Source organism: Artemia sp. Qi Xiang Cuo, chromosome 17 (assembly GCF_049724085.1).
Source record: "Artemia sp. Qi Xiang Cuo chromosome 17, ASM4972408v1, whole genome shotgun sequence".
Classification (NCBI taxonomy): domain Eukaryota; kingdom Metazoa; phylum Arthropoda; class Branchiopoda; order Anostraca; family Artemiidae; genus Artemia; species Artemia sp. Qi Xiang Cuo.
In genome coordinates, this window is record NC_142810.1 from 19,413,475 (window position 1) to 19,438,753 (window position 25,279).

General features: G+C 35.9%; 1 protein-coding gene across 2 annotated transcripts in view; it reads left to right on the forward strand.

The window, feature by feature from the left end:
* Nucleotides 1-1,312: 1,312 nt before the first annotated feature.
* The window catches only part of LOC148941988 (steroid receptor seven-up, isoforms B/C-like), a 67,264-nt gene continuing 43,297 nt past the window's right edge, over nt 1,313-25,279 (forward strand). The window contains exons 1-3 of one of the 2 annotated variants that reach the window (XM_089103651.1): nt 1,313-1,952; nt 17,242-17,445; nt 23,644-23,912. In XM_089103651.1, coding sequence (XP_088959777.1) covers nt 1,664-1,952; nt 17,242-17,445; nt 23,644-23,912 — 762 coding nt within the window. In that variant the 5' untranslated portion in view covers nt 1,313-1,663. The remainder of the gene's footprint in view (nt 1,953-17,241; nt 17,446-23,643; nt 23,913-25,279) is intronic. The other variant, XM_089103652.1, reaches the window with a different exon arrangement.

Consider the following 25,279-nt stretch of genomic DNA (forward strand, 5'->3'; position numbering starts at 1 on the left):
CAATACAAAATTGAAATAAATATATTTTTAATTATTTGAATAATTCATAATTTATCCCTCATCGTCAAAAACAATTTCCTTTAAATTTCAATTTCTTTTTCATTTATGATGGTAAGGCGGGGCCTGACTGGGCCCAATCGCTTCAATCACCCCTTATCTGGCCCTGTATACAGCTCTTATTTCTCAATTACACAATTGGCTAAATTTCCAAGTTATAAGGGATCCTGAGATTATTAGGCTATAACCGTTCTCTCTAGCCACATTAATACATTCCTGTTGCTTTCTAACTTAAGGTATTTCTATTAGTTACCTATTCTCTTTTGCTTTTCTTCGCTTGATTTGCTTTTATTTTTCACTGTCTTGATAAATATTTTTAGCCGTTATTAAAGTTTATTTTAATTAAAAATGCAAATGAGGAGTAAGAAATTATTTAATTACGCGTGCCGGAGGAGTTTTCTGTCTTTTGTTTTTCTGTCTTTTCCTGATAACATACCATTAATCTGATGTATTCATGAATATATACTCCTCCCCCAGATCTTACGAAGATAGGTCCCCACAACGATTCGTACGTATAAGCGTGTCTGACTGAGGATTTATAGTCCTTATAAATTCTTGTTTATTGATATGTTTCTTTGAATTTTATATTTAGCTTTTCAATGTGTTGTTTCTCCATTACAGACGCTCCCTTATATTTAACAATACCTAAATTGATTTAGGTGTTATTTGATTGTACAAAATCATTTTCAAAGGTAGAAAATCAAAATCATTTGATTTTACAAAATGATTTTTTCGGGGGGGGGGGGGGTACACAAAAACATATAAAAAACGTTTATTTTTCTTTCTGTTACGTTTTTACGAATCGAACAAACATTTCGGGGGGAGGTTCAAACCCCCTAACTCCTTCTGGATACGGCTTTGATTGTTCACATATTATTGTATGAATAAAAATAATTTTTATTTCTGCAATTTTCCAAATTTGAGCATCGATCAAAAACTAATTGTTTCCTTGCCTAATCACAAGATACAACTGAGAAAATACATGTATATATCTTTTTAAATCAGAATATTTTTTTTCGCTTTTCAGCATACGCAGTTATAGTGCCTTATCCACGAAGTATTCTAACTTTCTGTAAACACAAGAATGTTATTTTGTCACTTCCTAGATTCATATTGACGCACATTTCTTAAAAATTGGGCGGTCTTTTATAGAGCTTACTCGAATCTGCATAAAGAATAAGGCAATAAATAGCTATTTTCCTAAGACAATGATTGTTTTAATAAAGATTTCTGATCAGGATGCGGCTCGAATATGTCTTATCACCCTAAGGGCAAAGCTTTCCAGCGGAGCAGTCGTACTCAACGCTTGGTTTCCACCAATAGGATTAGAAGTCATGGCCCTTCCCCCTGGAAGCTCCAGGCCACGACCCGCAAGACATTCTGAAACACTGCGCAATCTTCTTCGGCAGTTGGTGTCACAACCTTCGGAGTAAAGGACAGAGAAACTGTGAACTCGAGGTCCTGACCTCTTTTGTTCGTGTGACTTTAAGGTGAAATTGATGTAAACATTGCCACGCTGGGTGAATTTAATTCGTATCACACCCCGTATTCAACGGGGACAACTAATTCGATATCACTACCCATTGGGGGTCTCCAAACTGCCTCTATGGCTCTGGTCGCCACATCCATGCCACCCTTGACTGTGAGTGGTATCGGTTCACATATACAAACACAGCTATGGAGAGACCCTTCAGTAAATACTTCACCTGGGTTATCAAATGGGTATGGAACAGATCTTGTGGGATCAGAGTTGGGGTCGACGGCACAACCCCCAACTCCCGTATCCCAGTCGTCGTCCCCGACGGAGTCACAAAATAAGGACAGTGCTAACGTTGAATGTGTTGTATGTGGTGATAAATCTAGTGGAAAACATTATGGACAGTTTACTTGTGAAGGTAAGTTCATACTGACAATATTTCTAACGCTGACGTTCTGCACTATATTGCCTTGGAACGAAATAAATGTAGTAGTTTATCCCCTGCCCCACTGTAAATTAAAGCATGCCTGAACCAGTGGCGGATCCCGGGGGCGCACCCCCCTAACGTTGTCTAAAGTAGTGTAATTTATTTAAATAACGCAAGTTTGCGTTAATTAAACTTGCTCCTAACGCAGGTTTATCGGATCAACCTATTTTGCACCCCTCCCCCCAAGAAAATCCTGGATCCGCCTCTGGCCTGAACTCTTACCCTAATGTGCAAATATTTGGTAGGCTATATATAGGGATGGGGGTAAAATTCATTTCCGACAAAAATGATTATTATATTTGGAAATAGCATAAAAAAGGCATCGAGTGGTATGTTTACTTTAGACGTAAGTCAAAAATATGAATAACGAAAAATTTACCTTTGTTTTCAGTGATTCTGATACTTCTGTTTGTGATTTAATAAGATTAGCGGACATATATATGCCTCCTTGTTCTTTTCTTTTTTTTGAAAAATATTTTTATTTGGGTAAATGAAACCCTTAGAAATGGACTTAGAGCCCCAATTTTGGTCCTGGGAAGGTCTTTTAATGTGTCTACCTCTTACCCCCCATTCTCCAAAGGGTACCAGACTTTGATCTATGAGATGGCTAAGTAGACATACCTTAAAGTCAGAATCGCATCCTGAATCCAAATACAACATTCATTTGCTCCGGAAATGATCTTTACCCCCACGAACCCCTAAAGTGCACATACATACCTTGAATTGTAGCCTATATAATATATTATGCACTGGATTAGCCGTAAGTCACTCTTTTCTTTCGATTGATTAAAAAGTTCCTCGAAATAATGGAAAATTCATTGCATATAGACAATTCAGGGTATAAGTTGCACACTAGGGGAGGGGGAGGGTGAAGTTCCGAGGCAAATGACTGTTGTGCTTGCATTCAGGATGAGATTTGGATTTATTTATATCTATTTTTTAGCTATCTCATTAGTGAATTAATAAGAAGATTTATCCAAAAAAAGGTCCCATAAAACTGTTTTGAGTCTCATTCTTTTGCTGATCCCTTATTTATAAGGTTTTGAGGATTTCCTAACATGCCTTAAAGTGAAATAAAATCCTAATATGGGTTAAAATTTAACCCATATATTTGGAATTCTTCTGAACCTAGAGCAGAATAAATAAATTGTTTTTTGGTAAAAAATTTACTCAAATTAAAAATTTATTTAACAAATAATTTTTTTAAATATTTCTTACCAAAATTAAGACGGTCAATAAGCCCCAAAAGTCTTTTGGGCAGTTTTCTAAGGTTTAAAAATAGAAAAGGGATAGGGACGTGCGTATGGAAGGGGGCAATGGGACCTGGGTCCACTAAAATCTTAAAAGTTTCTTGAATTTATGGGCATTTCTTATTTAAATTATCAAAACTTTTCATTATCGGTCCTCCTCCCCCCCCCCAAAAAAAAAAAAACTTAATACGCCCCCTGGTAGGCGGAGCTAGGACATTTACCTAATTCAACTGCTGTCCGCGATAGCAAAAAGTTCATCATCTGCAATTTTATCCTACCTTGTTCTTCCAACTTTCAAAAAATGTTAAAAATTACTTTAGATATAATAAACAAATTTGTGGCTGTTTCGCTACCCCTTAGGGTGGAGTAAATCGTTGACTAAGCCGCATCAATCGTGACCATTTCAATTAAACTCCATTTAAGCTTTAACCAGTGCCGTTACGTATGTGGGGAAGGGGGCAACCTAATGTTTTTGGTTCGCGCCACGATTTTTTTGAGTCCACCAAAGTTAAATAAAGACCACAAAAATACTGATGTCATCAAAAGAAATCTCGAGTTTGGCCGGCAAAGGCATCAGTTTTACCGACTCCTTCCGTGATTTACACATGGTGCCACAATTTTCCACTTGGTTAAATAAAGAGCATGAAAATAGTGACATGACATATACCGAAATCTCAGTCTCAGTCGATGAATGCAGCGGTAATACCGACTCTTGTGGTGATTTTTACATATTGTATTCGAAACGGACATTATGCTAATTATTGATAAAAAAAAAAAACAGTCAGTGAAAATGACCAACCAGTCCGCAAAATTTCCCCCCCCCAACCTTTTGGCTAGTAACGACCCTGGCTTGAAGTAGTTGGGCGAAAGTAGAGTAATTTCGCTGATTTTCTTTAACGCTTCTCATTTATCCAGGGTTGGAATTTCGCCGGTGTAAAATAGCAGACGCGACGTTCCGTTCTTCTGTTGTACTTCTATCCTCAATAAGCATATTATCAGGGCTTAAATATTTATGTTAGTTATTAGGCCCCCTCCCTAAAATCTTGACTGTGCATGTTCACCCTTCTTCTTCTTATCGTAAGTAAAATTCGTTCAAATGCCATCGCGTCTGTTTAATTCAGTTAATCATGGCTACCCTCTTAGGAGCAACCTAGTAAAGGACGAACTCTAGCCCATAATAACCGAAAGTTTAAAAAATCGTTTTGAAAAGAAAACTCTCAAATGAGGAGGAATTGTCTTTTGTAGCTGGTTCAGGAATGGTAACTATTATTATGATTAATCTTAATGGTAAAAGTCCTTGATAAAAGCAGCCTTTTCAAGTGGGTTTACTCTGATGTTATAGCGTAGGAAACACAATGACGCAAGGAGCTATCGATATTTTCCCCGTCCGAGACTACTCAGAATCAAATCCTTTTAAAATCTATTACAAACGGGGTAAACACCAGTATAGCAGCGTTTCCTGATCTTTGAAATCTGTTCAGCTGTGAAAAATTCAAAAATGGTTTTACAACACAAAGACTTTTATTCTTGACAGATTCGCAGGACGGTGTTCTGGTGACCCATATTTTTACTGTACAGATTACTGTATAGATAAATTGGTACTGGTGCATTATGCGGGCATCGCTATATACTGTATCAAAGAAAGCAGTCACGAAACCCGTCAAACTGCTATTTCATTAGCAGACAACGGGTGATTTACTAGATAAATTGATGGCAAAGTGTGGTTTCTCAATATTTAAACGGTTGTTTTTTGGGGTTCAGGAGGGAGAAAGGTACCTACGTTAGGTTAGGTGACGTATTTGATATATGCTATTCTTTACCCCCCCCCACCCCCCCACCCCCTAATTTGCAAATATATAGCCCAAATTTGTTTCTAAACTATTATATATTCATCCTATTTCATTTTATTTCATTAGCATTAACCCAACTTGACTTCTTCGCGGTGCCCGCATAATGCACCAGTACCGATAAATTTAATTGAAGTATAATAAATATAATTGAAACTGCACATTAATTAACTGTACCTAAGCCAAAAGGAGAGAAGAAAGTGGATGGGCATAATTTAGGAGTATTGTATTTGTATCTCTCTGTTTTTTCTTATTAAAACCTTTTCTTTTGGTAGAACTTGGAAAGGGGGTTAAGTCATGAACGAACTTATACTCGATCGAGTGATAAGGCTTAGATCCGAGTCCCGTCTGTTGATCTAATTAAGCTGGGATGCCCTTACATGGTTTATTTGTACCAAAATGTTTAATAATTTGCATCCATTTTTATTGATCGTCCATAGACTTCATTTTAGTGTTTTCTTTCGAAGGACAAGGAACCAAGAATTTCTACTGTGGGTAGATAGGCTAGACTAACTTGATTTTTTATTCTTTCTCTCTATTTGTTAGGTTTTGGTACATTTATTGAAATTTGGTAACCTTAATGATTCCTATGTTCTTATTCCTGTTTTTGTCTGATCTGGTTTGGATTTCTTTGCTTTTACAATTTTCAACACATTGCAATTTCCTTTTTTGATAAAACTTCAGAAAGGTACATTAGTATGAAGTATTTCATGTTTGGAGCGACCAGATCATGGCCCAAGGGCCCCTGGAGCATGTAATTTGTTCAACAGTTCCGCAACTTTAGAAGATTTGACAACGTTACCAAATACCGGGTATAAGATAGCCCAGTCTTAAAAGCGAAAATGTGCCGAATAACACATTTTTTGGAGTGAATTTCTGCTGAAGTTGCCATTTTTCAAAAGTATTCGGAGTGAAAAATGTGCTGTGTTCAAGAATTCAATGTCCGATCATCTATAAAAAAGGGCTTAAGTGATGAAAATATGTCCCATTCATGAACACTAAGGGCTGACATGCACTACTGTATTTTCCCAAAAACATCATTTTGAAATCTGTTTTCCCACAGATATTATTTTGAAATCTGTGACAGCACAGGAGGCCCTATGAACATTCTAGAAAACACATTTTTAGCCTTTACGCATGCTAGCAGGAGCGCCACCATATAGATGACAAGGGGTGATGTCCCCTCTAACCTGAGAAACTAAAAAACATTTGGAATATTTATCGAATAGATTAAAATGATAAAGGCTCACATTTACATTCTGCTATAAAAACAACTCTTGAAACCCCCCCCCCCCCACTGGGAATTTTCTCTGTAGGGGTCTTGCATGATGGAAGCTTATTCTTATGTTTAGTTCATTTTCATTTTTGTCAATTTCCTTTTGCTGTTTTTTGCTTCTTTTTTTCGCTATTTCTTATGTTTCATTTATATTTTTTTCTTCTTTGCGGTGATTCAGACTGTAAAGTCTACGACGAATACATACCATTGTGTATATTTTTATATTGTTATGGCTAACAATAATCATTTCTCATTACTTATGGCTAATAGCAATAAATAAATCGTTAGTGTGATAAACATGTCAAAAGCCATATGGAAAACCGCAAGTTTTAATGACAATATATATTTCATGGTTCACAATAAGTGGCTTTTTTGTAGTATTCTTCAAAAACATAAATAATGGCTGTCACAATGTGTCTTAGTTGACGATAGGATAAGAAAATCCCCATATAAAATAGTAGCTGTTAAATAATTTCATTAGTTATACGAGTCAAAGTCAGTGTAAAATAATACTTTAATTCATTTAAAATTGCAAATATACCAGGTTTCCTAATCTGGGTGAAAAAAGTGATTACAAACTAGATTGTCTTGTGTGTAAATTATGCCAAGACATGGGCACGAGAATCAGGATAAGTAGCACAGAGTTGTATACCCATGACAGAGAGCGTTCAGAGAGTTGTATGGATCTGTTTTGCTTCTTCAGAGAGTACAACTCTAAAACACAAAAAAATGATGAATAAAATGATTAGAGTTTCGCTCAAAAACCTTCACGTGTGCTTGCCTGAATATCTTAATGAACTTATTAGATTTGCACATTTAAAGTGTTCGTCTGGAAATGTTTTTATTTCACGTGCACTTTACATCGTCTTCATAATGTCTTCTAGTCCAGTTCAAGTATGGATATTAAGGAGACCCTAGACGGTCAATCATTTTGATCAAAAGCATGCGTCAATCGATTGACTCGAGCATGATTGACCGTCTAGGAACATGTTTGACGCTTGAGTCAACCGTTGATGGTGATTGATAGAAAGTTTGAATGACTCAATCATTTTGATCAAAAGCAGTGTGTTAGATTAGCTTTGGTCGAGATTGAAGAACTGATTGAAGGCTGGATTGAAGATTGATTGAAGCACACGTCAATGGATTGACAGAAACTTTTGATCAAAATGATTGACCGTCTAGGGCCTCCTTTAATGTGGCTACAGGGCTGCGCCCTAGATCTCCGTGTGGGAACCAGTGACATAAAGTGTGACTGGTTTCTTTCTCAGCAGGGCATAACTACGAAAGAACGCACAGAATACACGAATAAAAGAAACAGTTGAAATTTTGGGATTCTGAAGGGGTAGACAGAGTTCGAAAGCCTCCTTGTATGCCAATGTGAATATTTTAATGCGTATGTAAATTGTGAACGTTTTCAGGTGTTCCTCTGAATATGCTCCAGCAACATATAAAGCCCTCTTTGTAACCCCCTTCTGGTCGAGTTTGTTGAGGGAGGGTCAGCTGTGGGGCATTTATTTTTAATAAATACAAGGCAGAGATCGTCATCTTTTTTTTTCTTTTGCGGAAAGAACTTTTTATGCTTGGACCTCCAAACCTCCCTAAAGGGCCGTATCCACGTTTTTTTTCGGGGGGTGTTTCTCAAACAGTAGGCTGTACGAAAAATGTGGTTCAATACCGCTTTCTAGGGCTATAATGAAAAGAGGTTGAGGTGGCTAGGGCACTTTGTGAGAATGAAGGATGACAGATTGCCGAAGATTGTCTTTTTCGGCCAACCGTCTAGGCTAAGCTGGTCGTCCTCGTCTGGGGGGAGGACGTCCTAAAGAAAGATTTAAAGGAAATGGGAACTTCCTGGGAGGGTGTAAAAAGGGAGGCTTTGAATAGACTGAGATGGTGGAGGAGTGTGCGTAGCTGTGTCAGCCTCAAGCGGCTTGGTGCTGCTGTGAGTCGTTAGTAGTGGTAGTAGTGTTTTACACAAGGATTTTTTTCGAAAAAGGTTTTACACGCACAAAAAACTTCAAAAAACACATAAGTTTTTCTATACCCATTTTTGTCACGTTTTTACGAGTCAGACAAACATTTGTCTTGGGGGGGGGGAGATCAAATGCCCTAGCCCACACCCCTCCCCCTGTATACGGCCTTGCCTCCCTCCCTTGCCTTCTCTATATAGAGCCATAACAGTGCAAACTATTATAGACGCATTTTCAAAAAGCTTAATATTATAAACCATTCTACTTTGCCTTTTATTTAGTAATCAACAGAAGTAATATTTACTCCATGACGTTAATTGCCGTTGGGATTCTATCGGCATACAGTAGGATATGGCTCTATTTTCTATTGTATTTACAAATTGGCCTTGCCCAATAAAACAATTACTACACAAATAATGTTTTCTAGGAATAGAATAAACCAGATTATTCTTTGTATTTACTTGATAAAACTCAATGCACAAAGCTTTCTTTCCTGGAACAAGTTCGACTGATAGATTTTTTTAAGTCAGAGAGTTGGCTACATTTTTTAGTGAATCTGGGTTAACTTTCTTTTTTACGAAGTAGATTCAAATTCAGTTTTTAAAGTGAATTAAGACAGCCTTTTATGTATCAATAATGCCATTCCTATTATTCAATCCAAAAGTTAGTAAATTTAGATACTGTGAAATATTTAGAATTCTCTTAATACTAACTCTTTTCTATCCCTTATGTCAGGGATCAATTAGTAGAGGGACAAGGGATGAGGCGAAACAAAACTATCCCTAGATTTTGAAAATACCCCTTCTTATATCCTGATAAAGCATTATATCTCCCCTGCATTTCCGTAAATTATTGCCACTACCCTTACTTGTTTCTTTCAGGAGAGCTTGGAAAACGTGAGCCATTGAATAGAAAGCAAATATGTTGTAAAATCTTTCCCTAAGAACGGTTTGATTTTTTTGGGGGGGGGCATTCAGGAAGAATGATCTAAAACCTGAATTTTGTTGACCAGATTGTAAAATTTTAGTCAGAGTAGGTGCGGCTGCAATCGGAACGCTTTTTAATTTAGTCGTTATCATGGTATAATTTTAACTGCTGTCATCGAAAAGGAGGCATGAACCATTGCAAGAAAAAAAAAAACGAGCAGAGTTTCTCACCGCCTTCAAGGAGCTAAAGTAAATGTGTATTTGGAAAACTTGAAACTCCTGGCATAACAGCCACCGTTTGCGTGACCTTTGATCCTTCCCGAAAAATTGTACTGGATCTTCTCCTTAACCGAAGTGATTCACGCGGGCATCATATGCAGGAGTAAGTGGGCTCCGGAAATTTTCCTTAAAGAGCAGGTGACCTTGATGGGCCTTTGCGATATGTAAATAGTCAGATCCAATCTGTCACCATTCACCATGTCACCATGAATCGCACAAACGAATTTGAAATTGGAACTGCAAGTGATTGCAGTTTAAGGCTCATCGAATTATAGTTTGATCAGCTCATTTGAATCGATTTGAGATGAAAAGTGCTATTATATATTAGTTTCATCTTATTTTGATTTTATGCTTTAAACACTACCAGTTCCAGGGTACTTCAACGATGGATATTAAATTGTAGAAGTGATTGCGAACTGGGTCCCTTCGTGTCAAAGAAAGGTTAGACTGGGAATTTAGGGCAAAAGGCACAGTAGGCTGGTTTGAGGGATATGAGGCAGGGCTGGATGCACGGTTGAAGGTACGACTCAATATAAACCAAGAAAAACAAAGCATAGTCCCTTCGAATTACTCAACCTCAAATGTGTGCAATTCCATGTCGATTGAACATATAATTGTATAGTATGATTTTAAGTCGCACAATCAACTCTCGCCAACTCGAAATTCACATTACCGGATCTATATATATATATATATATGTATATATATATATATATATATATATATATATATATATATATATATATATATATATATATATATATATATATATTAAAGGATTATTACCTGGAACAGGGGAGGAAAATTTGCAGTAATTTATTTTAAATGTAGCTAGAAATTTTGGGTGACACATATTGGGGAAAAAGTCTGGCATGAATGAATTCTATAAAAAATATAATCATTTGGTGGGAAAGTTCTAACTAAAAGCTGAAAATTTCGGAATTTTTCATACCCATTGTTGCCAGACGGGGGGGGGGAGCTGCATTTAGTACCATGAAGTGATCGACGGCTCAAAAAATAAGATCTTGAATATACTTGTCATAGCTTTACGCGACTCCCAACCCTCCAAATGAAAATATAATTTTTAGGAAAAATATAATTTTCGATACAGGAAGGCACTGTTTCAGATAATTCTTGCGCTTGTTCAATTTTTTCGATGAAAATACCTAAAAAAGGTATTTTACAATGTAAATACCAAAACCAGGTATTTTATAAATATTGGGGGGGGGTATATCCCCCCACCTTAAATAATGCCTCTGGTTCCATGCGTATGGTCCTTCCAGACCTCGATTTTGTATTCTTCGAGCGTACACACACAAAACAACTGCGAAGAACATGTACTGTTCAGTTAGGATTTCAGTTTAGGATGACCCGCGATATCTACCGGAAGACCATTTTGCAGGCCTTTTTCTAGAAAAAAGAGGTCATCAAAATGAAAGTATGATAACATTGAAGACAATAGAACTTAAAATAAATATTGACCAAACCTAAGAAAGCACCTTCTCATTGCAAATATCTCACGAGGAATTTTTATCGCCCTTGATTCTGTGGGAACTCCTAATTCAAACTGTCAAGTTGGGTCTTTATTATACAACCGTTTTTGAGTGTCTGTGATTATCCATTCCGCCTTTTTAATCATAATTCTACCATTAAAACCGCCTTTTAGAAGACCTCTCATATTTTTTCGATGGGTTGATTTTAAATTCCTGTTCAGTATATGCTAAAAATTTGTAACAAGTAGTGTGAAGTGGTACCCAAGTCATGTGAGATTTTTAAACTTGAAGAAGTAGCGCGGGGAATGACGCGATGAAGGCTTTCATATCTTCTTTGTACATTTTCTTATTTTTCAAAAAAGAACTCTGGTTTAGAATTAAAGCAGTGACAATATATTGTCATCGTCAATATCATTGTTGACGTTTTAAAAAACATAAAGAGCCTGGATCTTAGTTTGAGGATTTGCTATTTTCAGTTATTAGGCTACATGCAGAAATAATAGAAGTAACGGCTTGACTAAGAGGAGGGGATAGTGAATTCACCCCCTTTCTCCGATATGTAGAAGAGGCGCGTACGCTGATTTACTTTTTGGGGAGAGGGGATAGTAATAAACAATTACATGACAATCTGAATAGGAAGTGCTTAGGTGGAAACCTATAAAAAGTATTAATTGATTAAAAATAAGTAAGAATCCCTTTGCCTTCAAGCAAGGTCTTATCCAGAGTTTTTTTCGGGGAGGAGGGGCTTACAAACATAAAGAGCCTGGATTTTAGTTTGAGGATTTGCTATTTTGAGTTATTAGACTATATGCAGAAATAATAGAAGTAACGGCTTGACTAAGAGGAGGGGATAGTGAATTCACCCCCTTTCTATGATATGTAGAAGAGGCGCGTACGCTGATTTATTTTTTGAGGAGAGGGGATAGTAATAAACAATTACATGACAATCTGAATAGAAAGTGCTTAGGTGGAAGCCTATAAAAAGTATTAATTGATTAAAAATAAGTCTGCAAAAAGAATCCCTTTGCTTTCAAGCAAGGTCTTACCCAGGTTTTTTTTTCGGGGGGGGGGGCTTACAAAAGGGTTTTCTTGGGGGGCGGATGCTTACAAAAAAAAACTTTAAAAAGTACATCCAAAAGTTATTTATATTCATTGTTGTTACGTTTTTACGAGTCGGACAAATCTTTCTGGGGGGGAGGGATTAAAACCCATTACCCTCCCCCCTGGATATGGCCTTGCATTCAAGGTTGAAGTTTTGTTTGTGTTTTTAATGTGTCACTTTTTTAACTACCAAAAACAGTTAATCAAGCTGTCAAATACCACGTTGTGCGGAATTATTGTGTGGCGAAATCTCTAATAAAAAAAAAAAAAAGAAAAAAGAAAGAAAAAAAAACTTTCATCCTGAAATTAAAGAAATACAAGAGTTACTTAACGGTAAAACTTAGATGTAGCCTAATTTAAGCGACGATTAAACTCAAGGGACAGAAATTATCATAAATGTAAACGGAGATGCTGGTTGTTTCAACCCCTGTTCTTATGAGGGGGATAGGTATCAATATCAGCTTTATACGTGATATTTTCTGATTTATTTTGGCTTCCTTGTTCATTGTAACTTTCTTTCATATAATGTACTTTGTTCATAATATTTTTTCTTCGTTTTAGTTTTGACAAATTGCTAAACCTAATATTTTATCGTTTTGAGTTTTAAATTTTCTCTTTGCTTTTCATGGAAATGGTTTTCTTCTTGCCGTTATTTTTAACTGAGGAAAATGTGAAAGAGGACTTAGGAGGGGAATTCTCACCCCCTCCTCCAGTACTTGTCTGAAGGACATCTCGCTGATTTTGTGGGTAGTTCAGATCTACTTCTATCTGTCACCATGATTCGTCGGCAGAGCGCAAATTTTGTATTTTTGCACATGAAGTTCGGTTTGAAATCTCTCATGCAGGGTTCTGACACATGGCAGATTTGATAGTAGATTTTTTTTTTTGTAGATAGTAGCTAAATAGTAGTTAGGTAGTAGACAGATGGTAGATAGATTGTAGTTAGATAGTACATAGAAAGTAGATAGATAGATAGTAGCAGATTTTTCCGTTCGCGTTTTTGCTGTTTCTCAAAAATATATAATTTTTTTATTCTAATATTTTTTTTTTGTAGGTAAATTTATATCTAATACATTTTAAATATGTGGAATCAGCTGACTCTTTAATTTGCAAATTGTATTCAAGCTTCTCGTTTACAGAATTTCTGTTTCCACGGGTAATACTTGAGCTTTACTTACCATTCATCACCATGGCTGGTGATCTTTATGGTAATCGTTTGGTAAGCTTTACTTACCATTTATCACCAAGACTATGGTAATCTTTATGGTAATCTTTTGGTAAGCTTTACTTACCATTTATCACCATGACTATGGTAATCTTAACTCAATGCACTTGTTCATTATTTATATAGCCTCAAATATCGCAAAAATATTTTACGAATTACCTGGGCAACTTTGATAATAACTAGAAAATCTTTTGGTCCCTAAATTTCATTTACTACATAAATTCTCACACCCCCTCCCCTTCTCCAAGTCAAAGTCTTTAATAAGTAAATGAAATAAAGATCCTGAAGTGACATGTCTAGTCTTTAATTTTACAGAACTAGTTCTGATACAACCCTCAAAATTTGAGCTGCCCTCTATATTATTCAGTGACTTTTAGATGATCCTCTTTCTTCTTTCTTCTTCTTCTTCGTAGTTTCCGCTCTCATAGTATGAGAGGAAACTACTTCTTCTTCTTCTCTCATAGTATCATTGACCTAAATAAACTTTTGTTATCGGTTATCCTAAGCGGCTTATATGAGCTAAATACTTTCATGGTTGATGTTTCACTGAGGGGCATATTTTTATAGGACACATGTCTAAGTTGTCAAAAATTGAAATGTCCCCACTTGTCCCCCCATGTAAAAGTGACTCCTATTCGGTTTTTTTTCAAAACTTGTTGATTTTCCGTAACCTGTTTATTTTTTTGTGAGCGTTAGTAACATCCAATCAGGCACTTTTTGTTATCTTGAACTTCATCCTTATAATTTCAATATGGCTGTGATTTTTCTTCGTGGGAGGATCTGATGGAGAGGGGTTATCTGTTTTAAGATGAGTATACTTTAACCAGGGTACTTTAATTTTGTAGAATCTATCCAACAATAATTTTTTTTTTTTAATGACAGCATCCTATATTATTATTATGCTCAAGGCCTTATCTAGGGGGGGGGTTGAATCCCCTAAAATGTCTGACCAACTCTTAAAAAAGTGAAAAGAAATACATAATAAAAATATTTGATGATTTTTGTAGTTTTTTTTGTAACCCATCTCCCAAAAAAATTAAGCCCCCCAATAAAATTACTGGATGCGCCCTTGATTGTACTACTATTCGGTGAATCAAAATAAATCCCTCAAAATATCCAACTAGTCTCGAGTTCTGTATATAACTAGCAGCAATCCGTGTTTCTGAACAGACGGCACAAGAAAATTATGTTTTGCTTCAAGGAAACATCCGAAGAATCCGCATGTCTCTAGCCATGCCTCTAGTCTGTAAAGAAATTAATTATACATGAATCACATTCATCTAGCTAGATAAAGTCCATAAACATTGTTCATGTTATCCAAACAAAAGTAATTAAACGTGGAAGAACGATTATCAAAAGGGATTGCCCAATCCCCCCCTCCCAGGTGTAGATCTTAAAGTGTCGTTAGCAGCCCCTCCATGGGGCAGATTTTTCCGCACCACGCCTCTTCAGATAGTACCTTTTGTGCCACACCTGGCACACTTCCATCATTCACGGCATGGGCCACCTGATTGCACGATTTTTGAAAGTGGACAACCCCTCGAATTACTACTTATTGTTTAAAATAAAGGTACTTAATTATATGCGTTTTTATTGCTTATGGTACGAAACGCTGTTAAAACAGAGATTACATGCCCTGTTAGTAAATATCAAGCCATAGCTTAAGAATATCTTTTTTACGATCCAACAAATAAAGTTAGGCACAGTTGTAAAAAGCTATCACTACTTAAGTTGGTATTTTTTTTTTTCTAAATGAAATATTTTCGGAATTTTACTGCCACTAGGTGAGAGTTAAAAGCGGTAGTTATGATAAAAGAAACGTAAATTATAGTCAACAATATTTAGTCAATGACCAGTTATAATTCATAGTCAATGACAAAGCGAAGTGGATAAAGCTGCTTCTTGGATTTCTAGGAACTGTAATTTGAAACTGCTTGTTGTACGGCCTTCTCTGACGAAGATTACCAACCCTTCAGCAAAAAATAGACAAGAAATTGAGTCAAATTTGTGGTGTGTCAGCCGCAGGCAACTTTGTTCTGTGATGAGTCGCGAGTAATAGTAGTACAAATTTTATTCCAATTCAATGGACGCATAGTATGCTCCTTCAAGTTTGGGCTTAGATTGACCACCCCCACTCATACATATCTGAAAACATGGCCTTGCTTTCAGGACCAACTCCAAATTATTGAAGTAATAAGTAACCTTGATCTGCTCCATTAAGGATTAAATAAAAAAAAACGTATATGAAAGGGGCTGTCCCCTCCTCAACGCCTCGCTCTTTACGCTAAAGTTTTTTATGGTTTTAAAGAATAAAGTTGTGAGACAGAGTCAAATTTTAGCGTAAAGACCGAGGCGTTGAGGTGGGGACAAAACCTTTCATATACGGAATAATTTCTGTTCGTTTTAAGTTTTAATGTCGCTCCTTACTTTCATTTAAAAAAACTCGTTTTTTTATTTAATTTCTGAACGTTTTTTAATTAATTCAGGTTTTGATTTTGGCTCACCGTACATGAATAATTAAAACGAAATTTGCATATTAATTTTACTTTTATGGCTAGATGGCTTTCTCGAAAGTTGTTTAATTTTATTTACGAACGTTTTTATTAGTAATAAATATACGTAACTTACGAATTAACTTACGTAACGAACTTCTATATTCGTATATTTTTATTACATATATTATGGGGGTTCCCCCTTCTAGTCAGTACCTCGATCTTTGCGCTAAAGCTCAATTTGTTTTCCAATTCTTTAAGAATGACTCTTAATCACAAAGGCCGTTAATTAGAATAAATAGCTCTTATGAAATTACTAAAAAAAAAACTTTAGCGTAAAGAGCGAGGTATTGACTAGGGGGCGAACCCAATCATATAAGTAATAGTTTCTGTTCGTTTTAAGTTTTGATGTTGAAAAGTTTTCAGTTGAAAACTTGTTTCTTTATTTAATTTCTGATCGTCTTTTTAGATAATACTGGGAAAGCCGGCGCCTTCTTCGTAGCAATGTCCCTTTCCCCATGAAAACTTCTTCCATGGAAAGATCCTCTCACGTAACCCCCGATCCACCCCCCCCCCTCCCCACCACCAGAAAAAAATCCTCAGTGAGAACGTCTGTATACTTCCCAATAACCAATATCATATGTAAGCTGGGGGTGGGCACTGGGGGGGGGGATTAAGTCATCCTCAAAGACATAGTTATTATATTTTTCGACCATGCTGAACAAAATGGCTATCTCAAATTTTGATCGGGTGATTTTGAGAAAAAGTGAGCACGGGAGGGGGCCTAGTTGCCCTCCATTTTTGGTCACTTAAAAAGGGCACTAGAACTTTTAATTTCCATTCGAATGAGCCCTCCCGCGATATTCTAAGACTACTAGGTTGATACGATCACCCCTGGGAAAAGAACAAAACAAACAAACAAATAAACACGTAACAGTGATCATTCTTCTGGCAAAAAATACAAAATTCCACATTTTTGCCGATAGGAGCTTGAAGCCTCTACAGTAGGGTTCTCTGATACGCTGAGTCTGATGGTGTAATTTTTCATTATGGTTCTATGACTTTTAGGGGGTATTTTTTTGAAAATAAGGGAAATTTTCTCAGGTGCGTAACTTTTGATGGGTAAAACTAAACTTAACGAAACTAATATATTTGAAATCAGCATAAAAATCTTATTCTTTTGATGTATCTATTGGTATCAAAATTTAGTTTCGGTTATTATTGAGCCGGGTCGCTTCTTACTTACAGTTCGTTACCACGAACTGTTTGATAATAACAGAAATTACAGTTAATGACAGTTCAATTTTCTTTCCTTAAAATATGTATAGTTATGAGTTTTGTAAAAATTCACGTTTCTCTTCTAGGCTGCAAATCTTTTTTCAAGCGAAGCGTGAGACGGAACCTTTCATATTCATGTCGAGGCAATAGGAATTGCCCTGTTGATCAGCATCATCGGAACCAGTGCCAATATTGCCGGCTGAAAAAATGCCTGAAGATGGGAATGAGAAGAGAAGGTGGGTTTATACCCAAAGTGCCCAGTTTTTGGAACTCAACCTTGGCTCACTCCGGTGGGTTCTGTCGGTCGTAGGGCTTTTGTGATTAGCGATTTAATTACCAGCAATGTGATTAAATTTTGACTTCCCTTCTTTAATTTTTTGCGCTTTTTATTTTTTAAAATTCTAATAACTACTAGTTTCTTTTAAGAATTCCATGGAAATAAGCATAAAAAGTGGACAGTTCTATTTTTCTTTTCTTGGAAATTACGCAAGAATTAAGACAAGCGTTCTGCAATGAAGCAAAGAAGAATATCGAATGGGCTTAAACCTCTGTCGTATAAGGTACTCATCGCTACAATTCTTTTCTGATTGAGAATATGGTGGGAGCAAATAGTAGAAGGTGCCTAAGAGGGGAAGAGCATAAATCACCCACTCTTTCAAATGTTGTGCAACTATAACTTTTTGGTACATTCAATTTATTTTCGTTTATAATGTTTTTTTCCGAGTTTTTAGCGGAAGCTGGATTTGTAGTTCTTTCAAAGTTAGTTGTAATTCTTAAGTTTTGCAATAGCTTTCCTTATTTAACTAGGTCTCTGATGTTGTCCCCTTGAAGACAACCCCATGTTGTATGGGGTATGTATCCCCGCGCAGAGAAGGGACAGACTCGTCATTCCACCCCTCTTTCCTAAAAAAAAAACTACAAGAATGAAAATTTTCTAACGGTTGGATAATTGTTCTTTTTTCTGGCTTAAAAAAACCTTTTTTTTCAAACCTCAGTTTTTCTTGCGGAAGTTTTATGACACCTTGGCTTGACTGTGCTCCCATATTATTTAAAACAAGGTTTCTCCTTTCTTGCCTCCACTCATGGTAACTAGATATCTCATTTTTGAAATATGTTCAATCTTTAGCCCCACCAAGTTTTCTTCATGGTCTTTGTCAACTGACTGTGATAATTGTAAAAATCTATTTAGGAGGGGAGGGGAGAAAGTGTTAACATTTCAAGAGGCCAAGTCTTAAAAAACCTGAAAATAGGCAAATTGTAGGTACAACACTGCAAGTTATGAAAAAACTTGTAAGAATCTTGGGACACCTAAAATCGGGACCGGCCTAATCCCCCTCCCATTCCTCCGTAAGTTCTTGACATGATTGCTTCAGATAAGGTGCTAGTCTCACGGTTGAAACTTTTTTCAAGTACCTCTTCGGCTTCACAGGGTAAACTCTCTTGCTCATTTCCAGAAAATAGTGGGAAATTAAAGCGGTACTTATTGAGAATCCGGTAAACACGCGAGAAAGACCGCATCGAAATTTCAAAGATGCTATATGAAAAACAGGTTTTCGCTGCCTTGTGAGGTATTGCTCACTCTGTGATAAAGATTTAAACTTAAGTTTTTTGGGATTGAAGCATAGCATAATTAATATATGCTATGCTTTACCCCCCCCCCCCCCTAATAATGTGCAAATATATAGCCTAATTTTGTTCATAAATTATTATTTTTTCATTCTAATTTTTTTTTTCATTAGCATTAACGGAACTTCACTTCTCGTGTGTTTACCGGATTCTTAATCAGTAGCCTACCATTAAAGTTAATAATATCAAGAGTGGCTTTTCGTTTTTTTAGGCTCAAAAAACTTTCCTTGGTCATCAATCTACTTGTTATAACCGCTTTACTATTTTTATTAACTTTTTATTTTACTAATTTTTTATTAACAAGCCAAGACGCCATTTGTCGGATCAATTGCTCCCCTACGAAGAATATGTCTGTAACATAACGCCTTTTGAATTGTCAAAAATAGATATAACTTCTTATTTTACTAGCCTTTGTATATAAAAAGCAAAATCAAGTTATATTATTCTCAATGGGACAGTTTTGAATATCTTGAGTTCTAACAGGCGAAGGCAGAGGTGTTCTACCTAGACCCACAATAAAGGAATAAAAAGAAAAAATTCAGTTCTATGGTATTTTGAAAAAAAGTTGTAAAATGTATTTTTCAAAATAGTAGACTTACTGTGCACTAATTCAAAAACAGTAATATTTGGCGGTGGTGTGATGTTTTATCCTTTTTCACAAAGACTTTTTTCGACAAATCGTCTTAATTTCATTTCATTCTATGCAGGCACGTACGCAGAAATTTGTTTCGGGGGGGGCTCATCCTTCAAACCCATCATTCTGTGAGAAAGATCAGAAAATTATGGAAAAATGAAAAAAAATCGTGAGATTTCCGGGGGGGCGGGCCCGGAGGCCCCCTGCGTATGTATCTGATTCTATGCTAGTTTCTTGAATAACCCTGTACATTATGCAGATTTAACATTGCTTAGTGAAAAGCTAAAACGTCCTTTAAAGATATTTTTATTCAAGATCTAAAACATGTTGTTTTTAAAAGAAAATTTTATTCTAAATGTAGGCTATATGTTTTAGATTTCTGAAAAAAAAACTAACTACAAAGCTTAATAATTATGCTATATTACTTAGCATTAAATTTGGAAAAAAAGATTACTCAGCACGAATAAATTAAAAGGGCTGCTTTTTAGTTCTTACTCTTTTTTGTTATGTCTTATTTAATTTTTTCTCTTCTTTTTTTTGCAAGGACTTGTTCTGGACTAGCTCTTTTTTAATCCAAAATCATGTTAATTTCACTTCATTCTTGTGGTGTTCAACTTGCAGGGGGGCTATTCAAACTAGACCGATTTTAACGAGCATATGCCCTAAGGAAGGTAATATCTTTTCACCCTTCGCCGCTTTCCCGCTGTCAATACGCCCTCGCATTTTTAAAAGAATAAAAGGACTCGCCTTTCAAATTTGTAATTCTCAAGAGTCAAGAAGTGATTTATATGTTGACAGAATTGGCCGCTATAGTAGAAGAGAAAGGGAAAGTAGAAATATAGTGATAATTAAGTTTGGGTAGACGAAAAGCCTTTCTAAAAGTTGTACGTACTAAATACTTGGAAGAGGGAAGTTTTTATCCAGAATGAAATTAACTTAGAATTATGACTAAAAATAAATTACGGACAAATGCGGACACAGTCTTGAATGTCAAGGGGACCAGAGGCAGGGGGATCATAATTCCAAGCTATTTTTTAGGCCCACTTTAATATGGGAGTCTATGATATTTTACTGTTTTAACGAAGAACTCGTTCCTACTCCTTACGTGAGTGTATATTGCTAAGGGTAGTCTATTTATTTAAAATGCTGCCGTTCAAACTTTTCTTATTGTCTTTCGGATTTGAACAAGACATTGCGTCTTTACCTCAAGTCTTTATCTGTATCCACACCTCCCTCATGTCTACGTCCGCTTTGTTCGGTTTATTTGCTTCGTTATGGTTGAAAGAACAGCTCTTGCCTGAGGATTAAAAAAAAATGTGTTTTATTTTTAATGAAAGTAAAGAGTGGCAAGGCTGTCTCCCGGGGGGTTAAAGGGTCTGATCCCCCCCCCCCCCAAAAAAAAATGTATGTCCGACTCGTAAAAACGTAAAAAAATGAATATAAACATTTTTGATGCGTTTTTAAAAGTTTTCTTGTAAACCCCCTCCCCCGAAAAAAAATCTTGGACACGTTCTTAAACATCGACATTAAAATTTATAATTAATACAAACTATGGCATATACGAGGGAGTTGTTACTCCTCGACTCATGGCTCCTTATTCTAGAATGTGACTAGTGATTTCTTGAAAGCATTTTAAAGTGCAACAAATCGGATGAGGTAATTCAAAAGGCGGTGGGTTGTCACGAAACAAATTTTACAGCAAAGCGAAAAAACTGGTAAATTTGTTTCAGTTTTTTTGTTATTGTTATTAAGACAGTCATTTGTATAAGGAAGCCCAGTTGCTAACTGACAATTTCCTGGTAGGTTGTGGAAACCAAAATGTTAGCTAACAATTCTCAAAACGTAGTAATTAAGAGAGAAATTCAAAAAGCCTACAAGTTTGGCAAAAAAAAAAATCACAAGGCCTACTAGGCTAGCTTATCTCTGAAGATGTATGCAGAAATCCAACAAAAGCATTTGTTAACTGTCAGAAATATTAACAGGCATGTAATTTAGTCAATGTACAAAATTTTAGTGGGGGGGGGGCAAATGTATTGTTTCCCAAAATGTTTATGGGGAGTTTGTCTTTTTTACAATTTTTAGTGAAAATACCAAAAAAGGCATTTTTCAGTGAAAATATTTCCTAAAAAAGGTATTTTCAAAAACTACGGGGAAGATGAATCTAGGTGGCACAGACCCCCTGCCTCCTCCCCCTCCCCAATTGACGCTACTATAGGTATTAATTCCTTATCAATGTTAAGAGTATACAAAACTAGTCATCCTGCCATAGCCTACTCCATCATCAGTTGTTGAGCACGACACTTCAAAATCTCCAGCAACGATTCAGTTATTTTTAACTAACAATTTTAACCAACAGTTTTCGTTTGGGCGATAGAAACGAAATTGTTTGCCATAATGTTGACTAACAGTTTTCATAGGACGGCAGAAAAAGGTAAAAGTCAACGCTCTGACAGTCTTGCACACTCTATTAAAGGCATAGTCTTACAATAGAGAAACATGAAATTTACCTCATTTTTAAAGACGTATTTATCCCTCCAGAAGTTGAATTCCTTTGTCTGTCTAGATTTGTCACTCAGCATTCTTTAGCTTAATTCCTAAAAGATGAACATTTATTTCTCTCCAGAAATAAAGTACAATATGATTGGGTTGCGAAAATATGTCACATAAATACACAATATTTCTTCTAAATGTGGCTATATTTTCTGTTATTCTGTTTATGTCTCCTAGAAGGGCTACATCTTCCCAGGTGTGTTTGCAGGGTATTGAGGAAGCGGGGGCAACTTTGATAAAAGATCAAAAATAGCGAACTATATGTAGAAAAAAATTCTAATGAAATTTTGGGGAGATAGCATTATCCCAAATCCCCATCCCCATGCATCTCTGCCTGTCTTCCCTGTGTTTGTGCTTGAATGTAAGAGGTATTCCTATTGGTGATAATGTACTGACTGGACAACTATGATAAGTTCCTGGAAGTCTTCCATCGACGTCCAAGTTAAAGACTCGAAAAAAGGGGTGAATTATATAAACAATTTAGAAACTTTTAGGAAAATTGTAGAAATTTTGAAGTATAGGGAGGTAGGGCCTAGGTCATAAGGCTGCTCCCTTGCCAACACGCGTGGTATCAGCACGAACTGACCCATGTGTACATTTTCACTTCTGCATGGTTGTGACGCATGTTTAAGTCCATTCCAACAGGTATCTATCAACTTCAAGCACAAGGATATTTTTTTTTGGGGGGGGGGGGTAATATAGTTTATTTTGTACAACCGTGCAAAATTCTGTTATGCAAATTACTCCTTCGTGGTGACCTTTCTCAGCCCCTAACTGTTCAGCCGTCTTTTAACCCTGATTAAATTTATTATCATGATTGTAATACAAATCATATTCAAATTCGTTTTACTTCTTCTGTAAAGTCATATTTCAATTTTGTAATGGCGAGTCACATTGTATGAAATAAAATGCATGAATCAGCTCAAAGGTGCCACTGTTTTAGCTTGTTTAAAAAAAACTGTTAAACATATTTTGGGTTTCCTGGACGTTGGGTTGTTGTTTTTCTTTTATTTTTTTTTTATATAGGATTAATTGGAGTCTGTTTAGTTTATTTGATCCATTTATTCTTTCTTCTATTAAGTTTTTTCTTCCTCTGAGTTATTGTTTAATTGAATCGTGTGTCTTCCCCCGTCCTTTACACGCCAAGGACACCTGTGAACAGGGGCATAACTCCTTAATTTTTATTGGGGGGGGGGGGCCACGAGAGGTCTCCATCCGGTGAGTCAAGGGACATGGGCAATATAATAATTGTGTCACCAAATTATTGGGCTATGCCCAATCTCCAGAAACGACACCACTGCCTGGGGGGATTAGGTCCGTATATTCATTGGCTATTTATGTATTTTCTAATCATGCGTATATTCTAATCATGAATAAATCTTATCTTGTCTTATGTCTGTTATCAAACAGTTCGTGTTTTTTATTATTGTTTAACTTGTTTTTTTTTTTAAATTAAATATATTTTATAAAATTTAATTAACTTTTCTATTTAATTAAATAAATTATATAAATCTTATTTAATTTAATTAAATGGTTTTTTATATAATTAAATAACTTATATAAATTTAATTTAATTAACCCGTCTTTTTATTTGATTAAATAAATTATATAAATTTTATTTCATTTAATTAACCCGTTTTTTTATTTAATTAAAAATAAAGTAACGATATCGTTATAGCTGTACAAAGAGGTAGAGTTCCTCCAACCCAGCACTGTCTTCCTGGTCAGCTCTCACTGCACAATGGTGACCCCCTTAATGGACACTCATACTTATCATCATACATTTCTTTACTTGTTCGTGCTGAACCATACGCAACAACGCGGTACGGACAGTGTATGCAGCCAAATAATATTATGGGAATTGATAATATTTGTGAACTAGCGGCGCGGTTGTTATTCTCTGCTGTTGAGTGGGCGAGGAATATCCCTTTCTTTCCTGAATTACAGGTATGATCTGTTTGATGTTCTGTCTTCTCTTAATTTTCAAAGGGGTTGACATTGATGGCATTCTTGAACTATATAGCAGCCCAGAGGTTTTTCTCTGTTACTATATATTATTGTTATTCTTCGGTTGTTTATCTAATATTTGTGAACTAGCTGCCCGGTTGCTATTTTCTGCTGTTGAGTGGGCAAGGAATATTTTTTTATTCTCTGATTTTCAGGTATGCATAGCCTCTTCCAAAAACTCTGAAATAGTCAATTTAGCCCAGAATGCAATGTTAATAGCGACGAAGACCACACTGCCTTTCCATCATAAACAAATAAGTAGAACAACAGGGAAATTTTTATACAAGACAGTGGAACGCAACTTTAAATGAATATTTCGACCCTATATCCAAGGGCCGTCCTCAGCAAAACAGACGAAGAGAATAAAAACAATATAAAAGAAAATTACATTAAAATTCAATCATTAAAACTAAAAGGTTTTTTTTTAAATGTTTTAAAACAACCCTAATATCATTACTTCAAGGAAGTTCAACCAGGACTCCTGGTTGCAAAACAAACATACCCAGTTGGTAAAGGTATTTTATTTATCGATCACCTTTAAAAAATTTTGAGCCGAAAATCGTATTATTATACGTTTCTTAGTGACGAACTGCAGCAAACGGTTCGATAGCCCAAATTTGTTTCTACTATATTTTTATCATACTTTGTTTTATTTCATTAGCATTAACCAAACTCCACTTCTCGCGTGTTGATTGGCTACTAATAAAGTACCATATTTGTATATTTATATTTTTTATATGTTTTTGAGATTTCATAAGCAATTCCGGCTTGCTATTTATGAACAGCTAAATACGTTCTGTTTTTATCACACACACTTGGATATCTCGTCCTGAAGACGCATTTGCCTCTTAATTTACCCCTCTCACATTTTTCATATAAGCCCCAATTCTAGCTATCGTCATTGAAAATTCATCAAAGTTAAATTCCCATATTATTCCGGTTTCAAACCAAATAGCCACACCAACTATGTTTTACTAGATATATCCATGGTTTAATAGTTATAACCGTGTAATTTATTCACAAGTACATTAGATATTATCTCTGAATGTATTTTCCTTTGAGACAATCGCCGCGGCATGAAGTATCAGAGTATTAATTAGTGAAGTGTTGAACTGCTTTTTGTTCAGAATAGAATGTTTCAGTTACCCTATTTTTGAATGGTTAATTGTGCATTCGCATAGAGATATCCTTTCAGTTTCCTATCGGGGGAGGGGAACACAAGTTGAGAATTTCTCAAGCGGCTGGGGGCAAAGCTACAAAAAATGCTATCATTTCAAAGTATTTGGTTTTTGGTGTTGCGTATATTT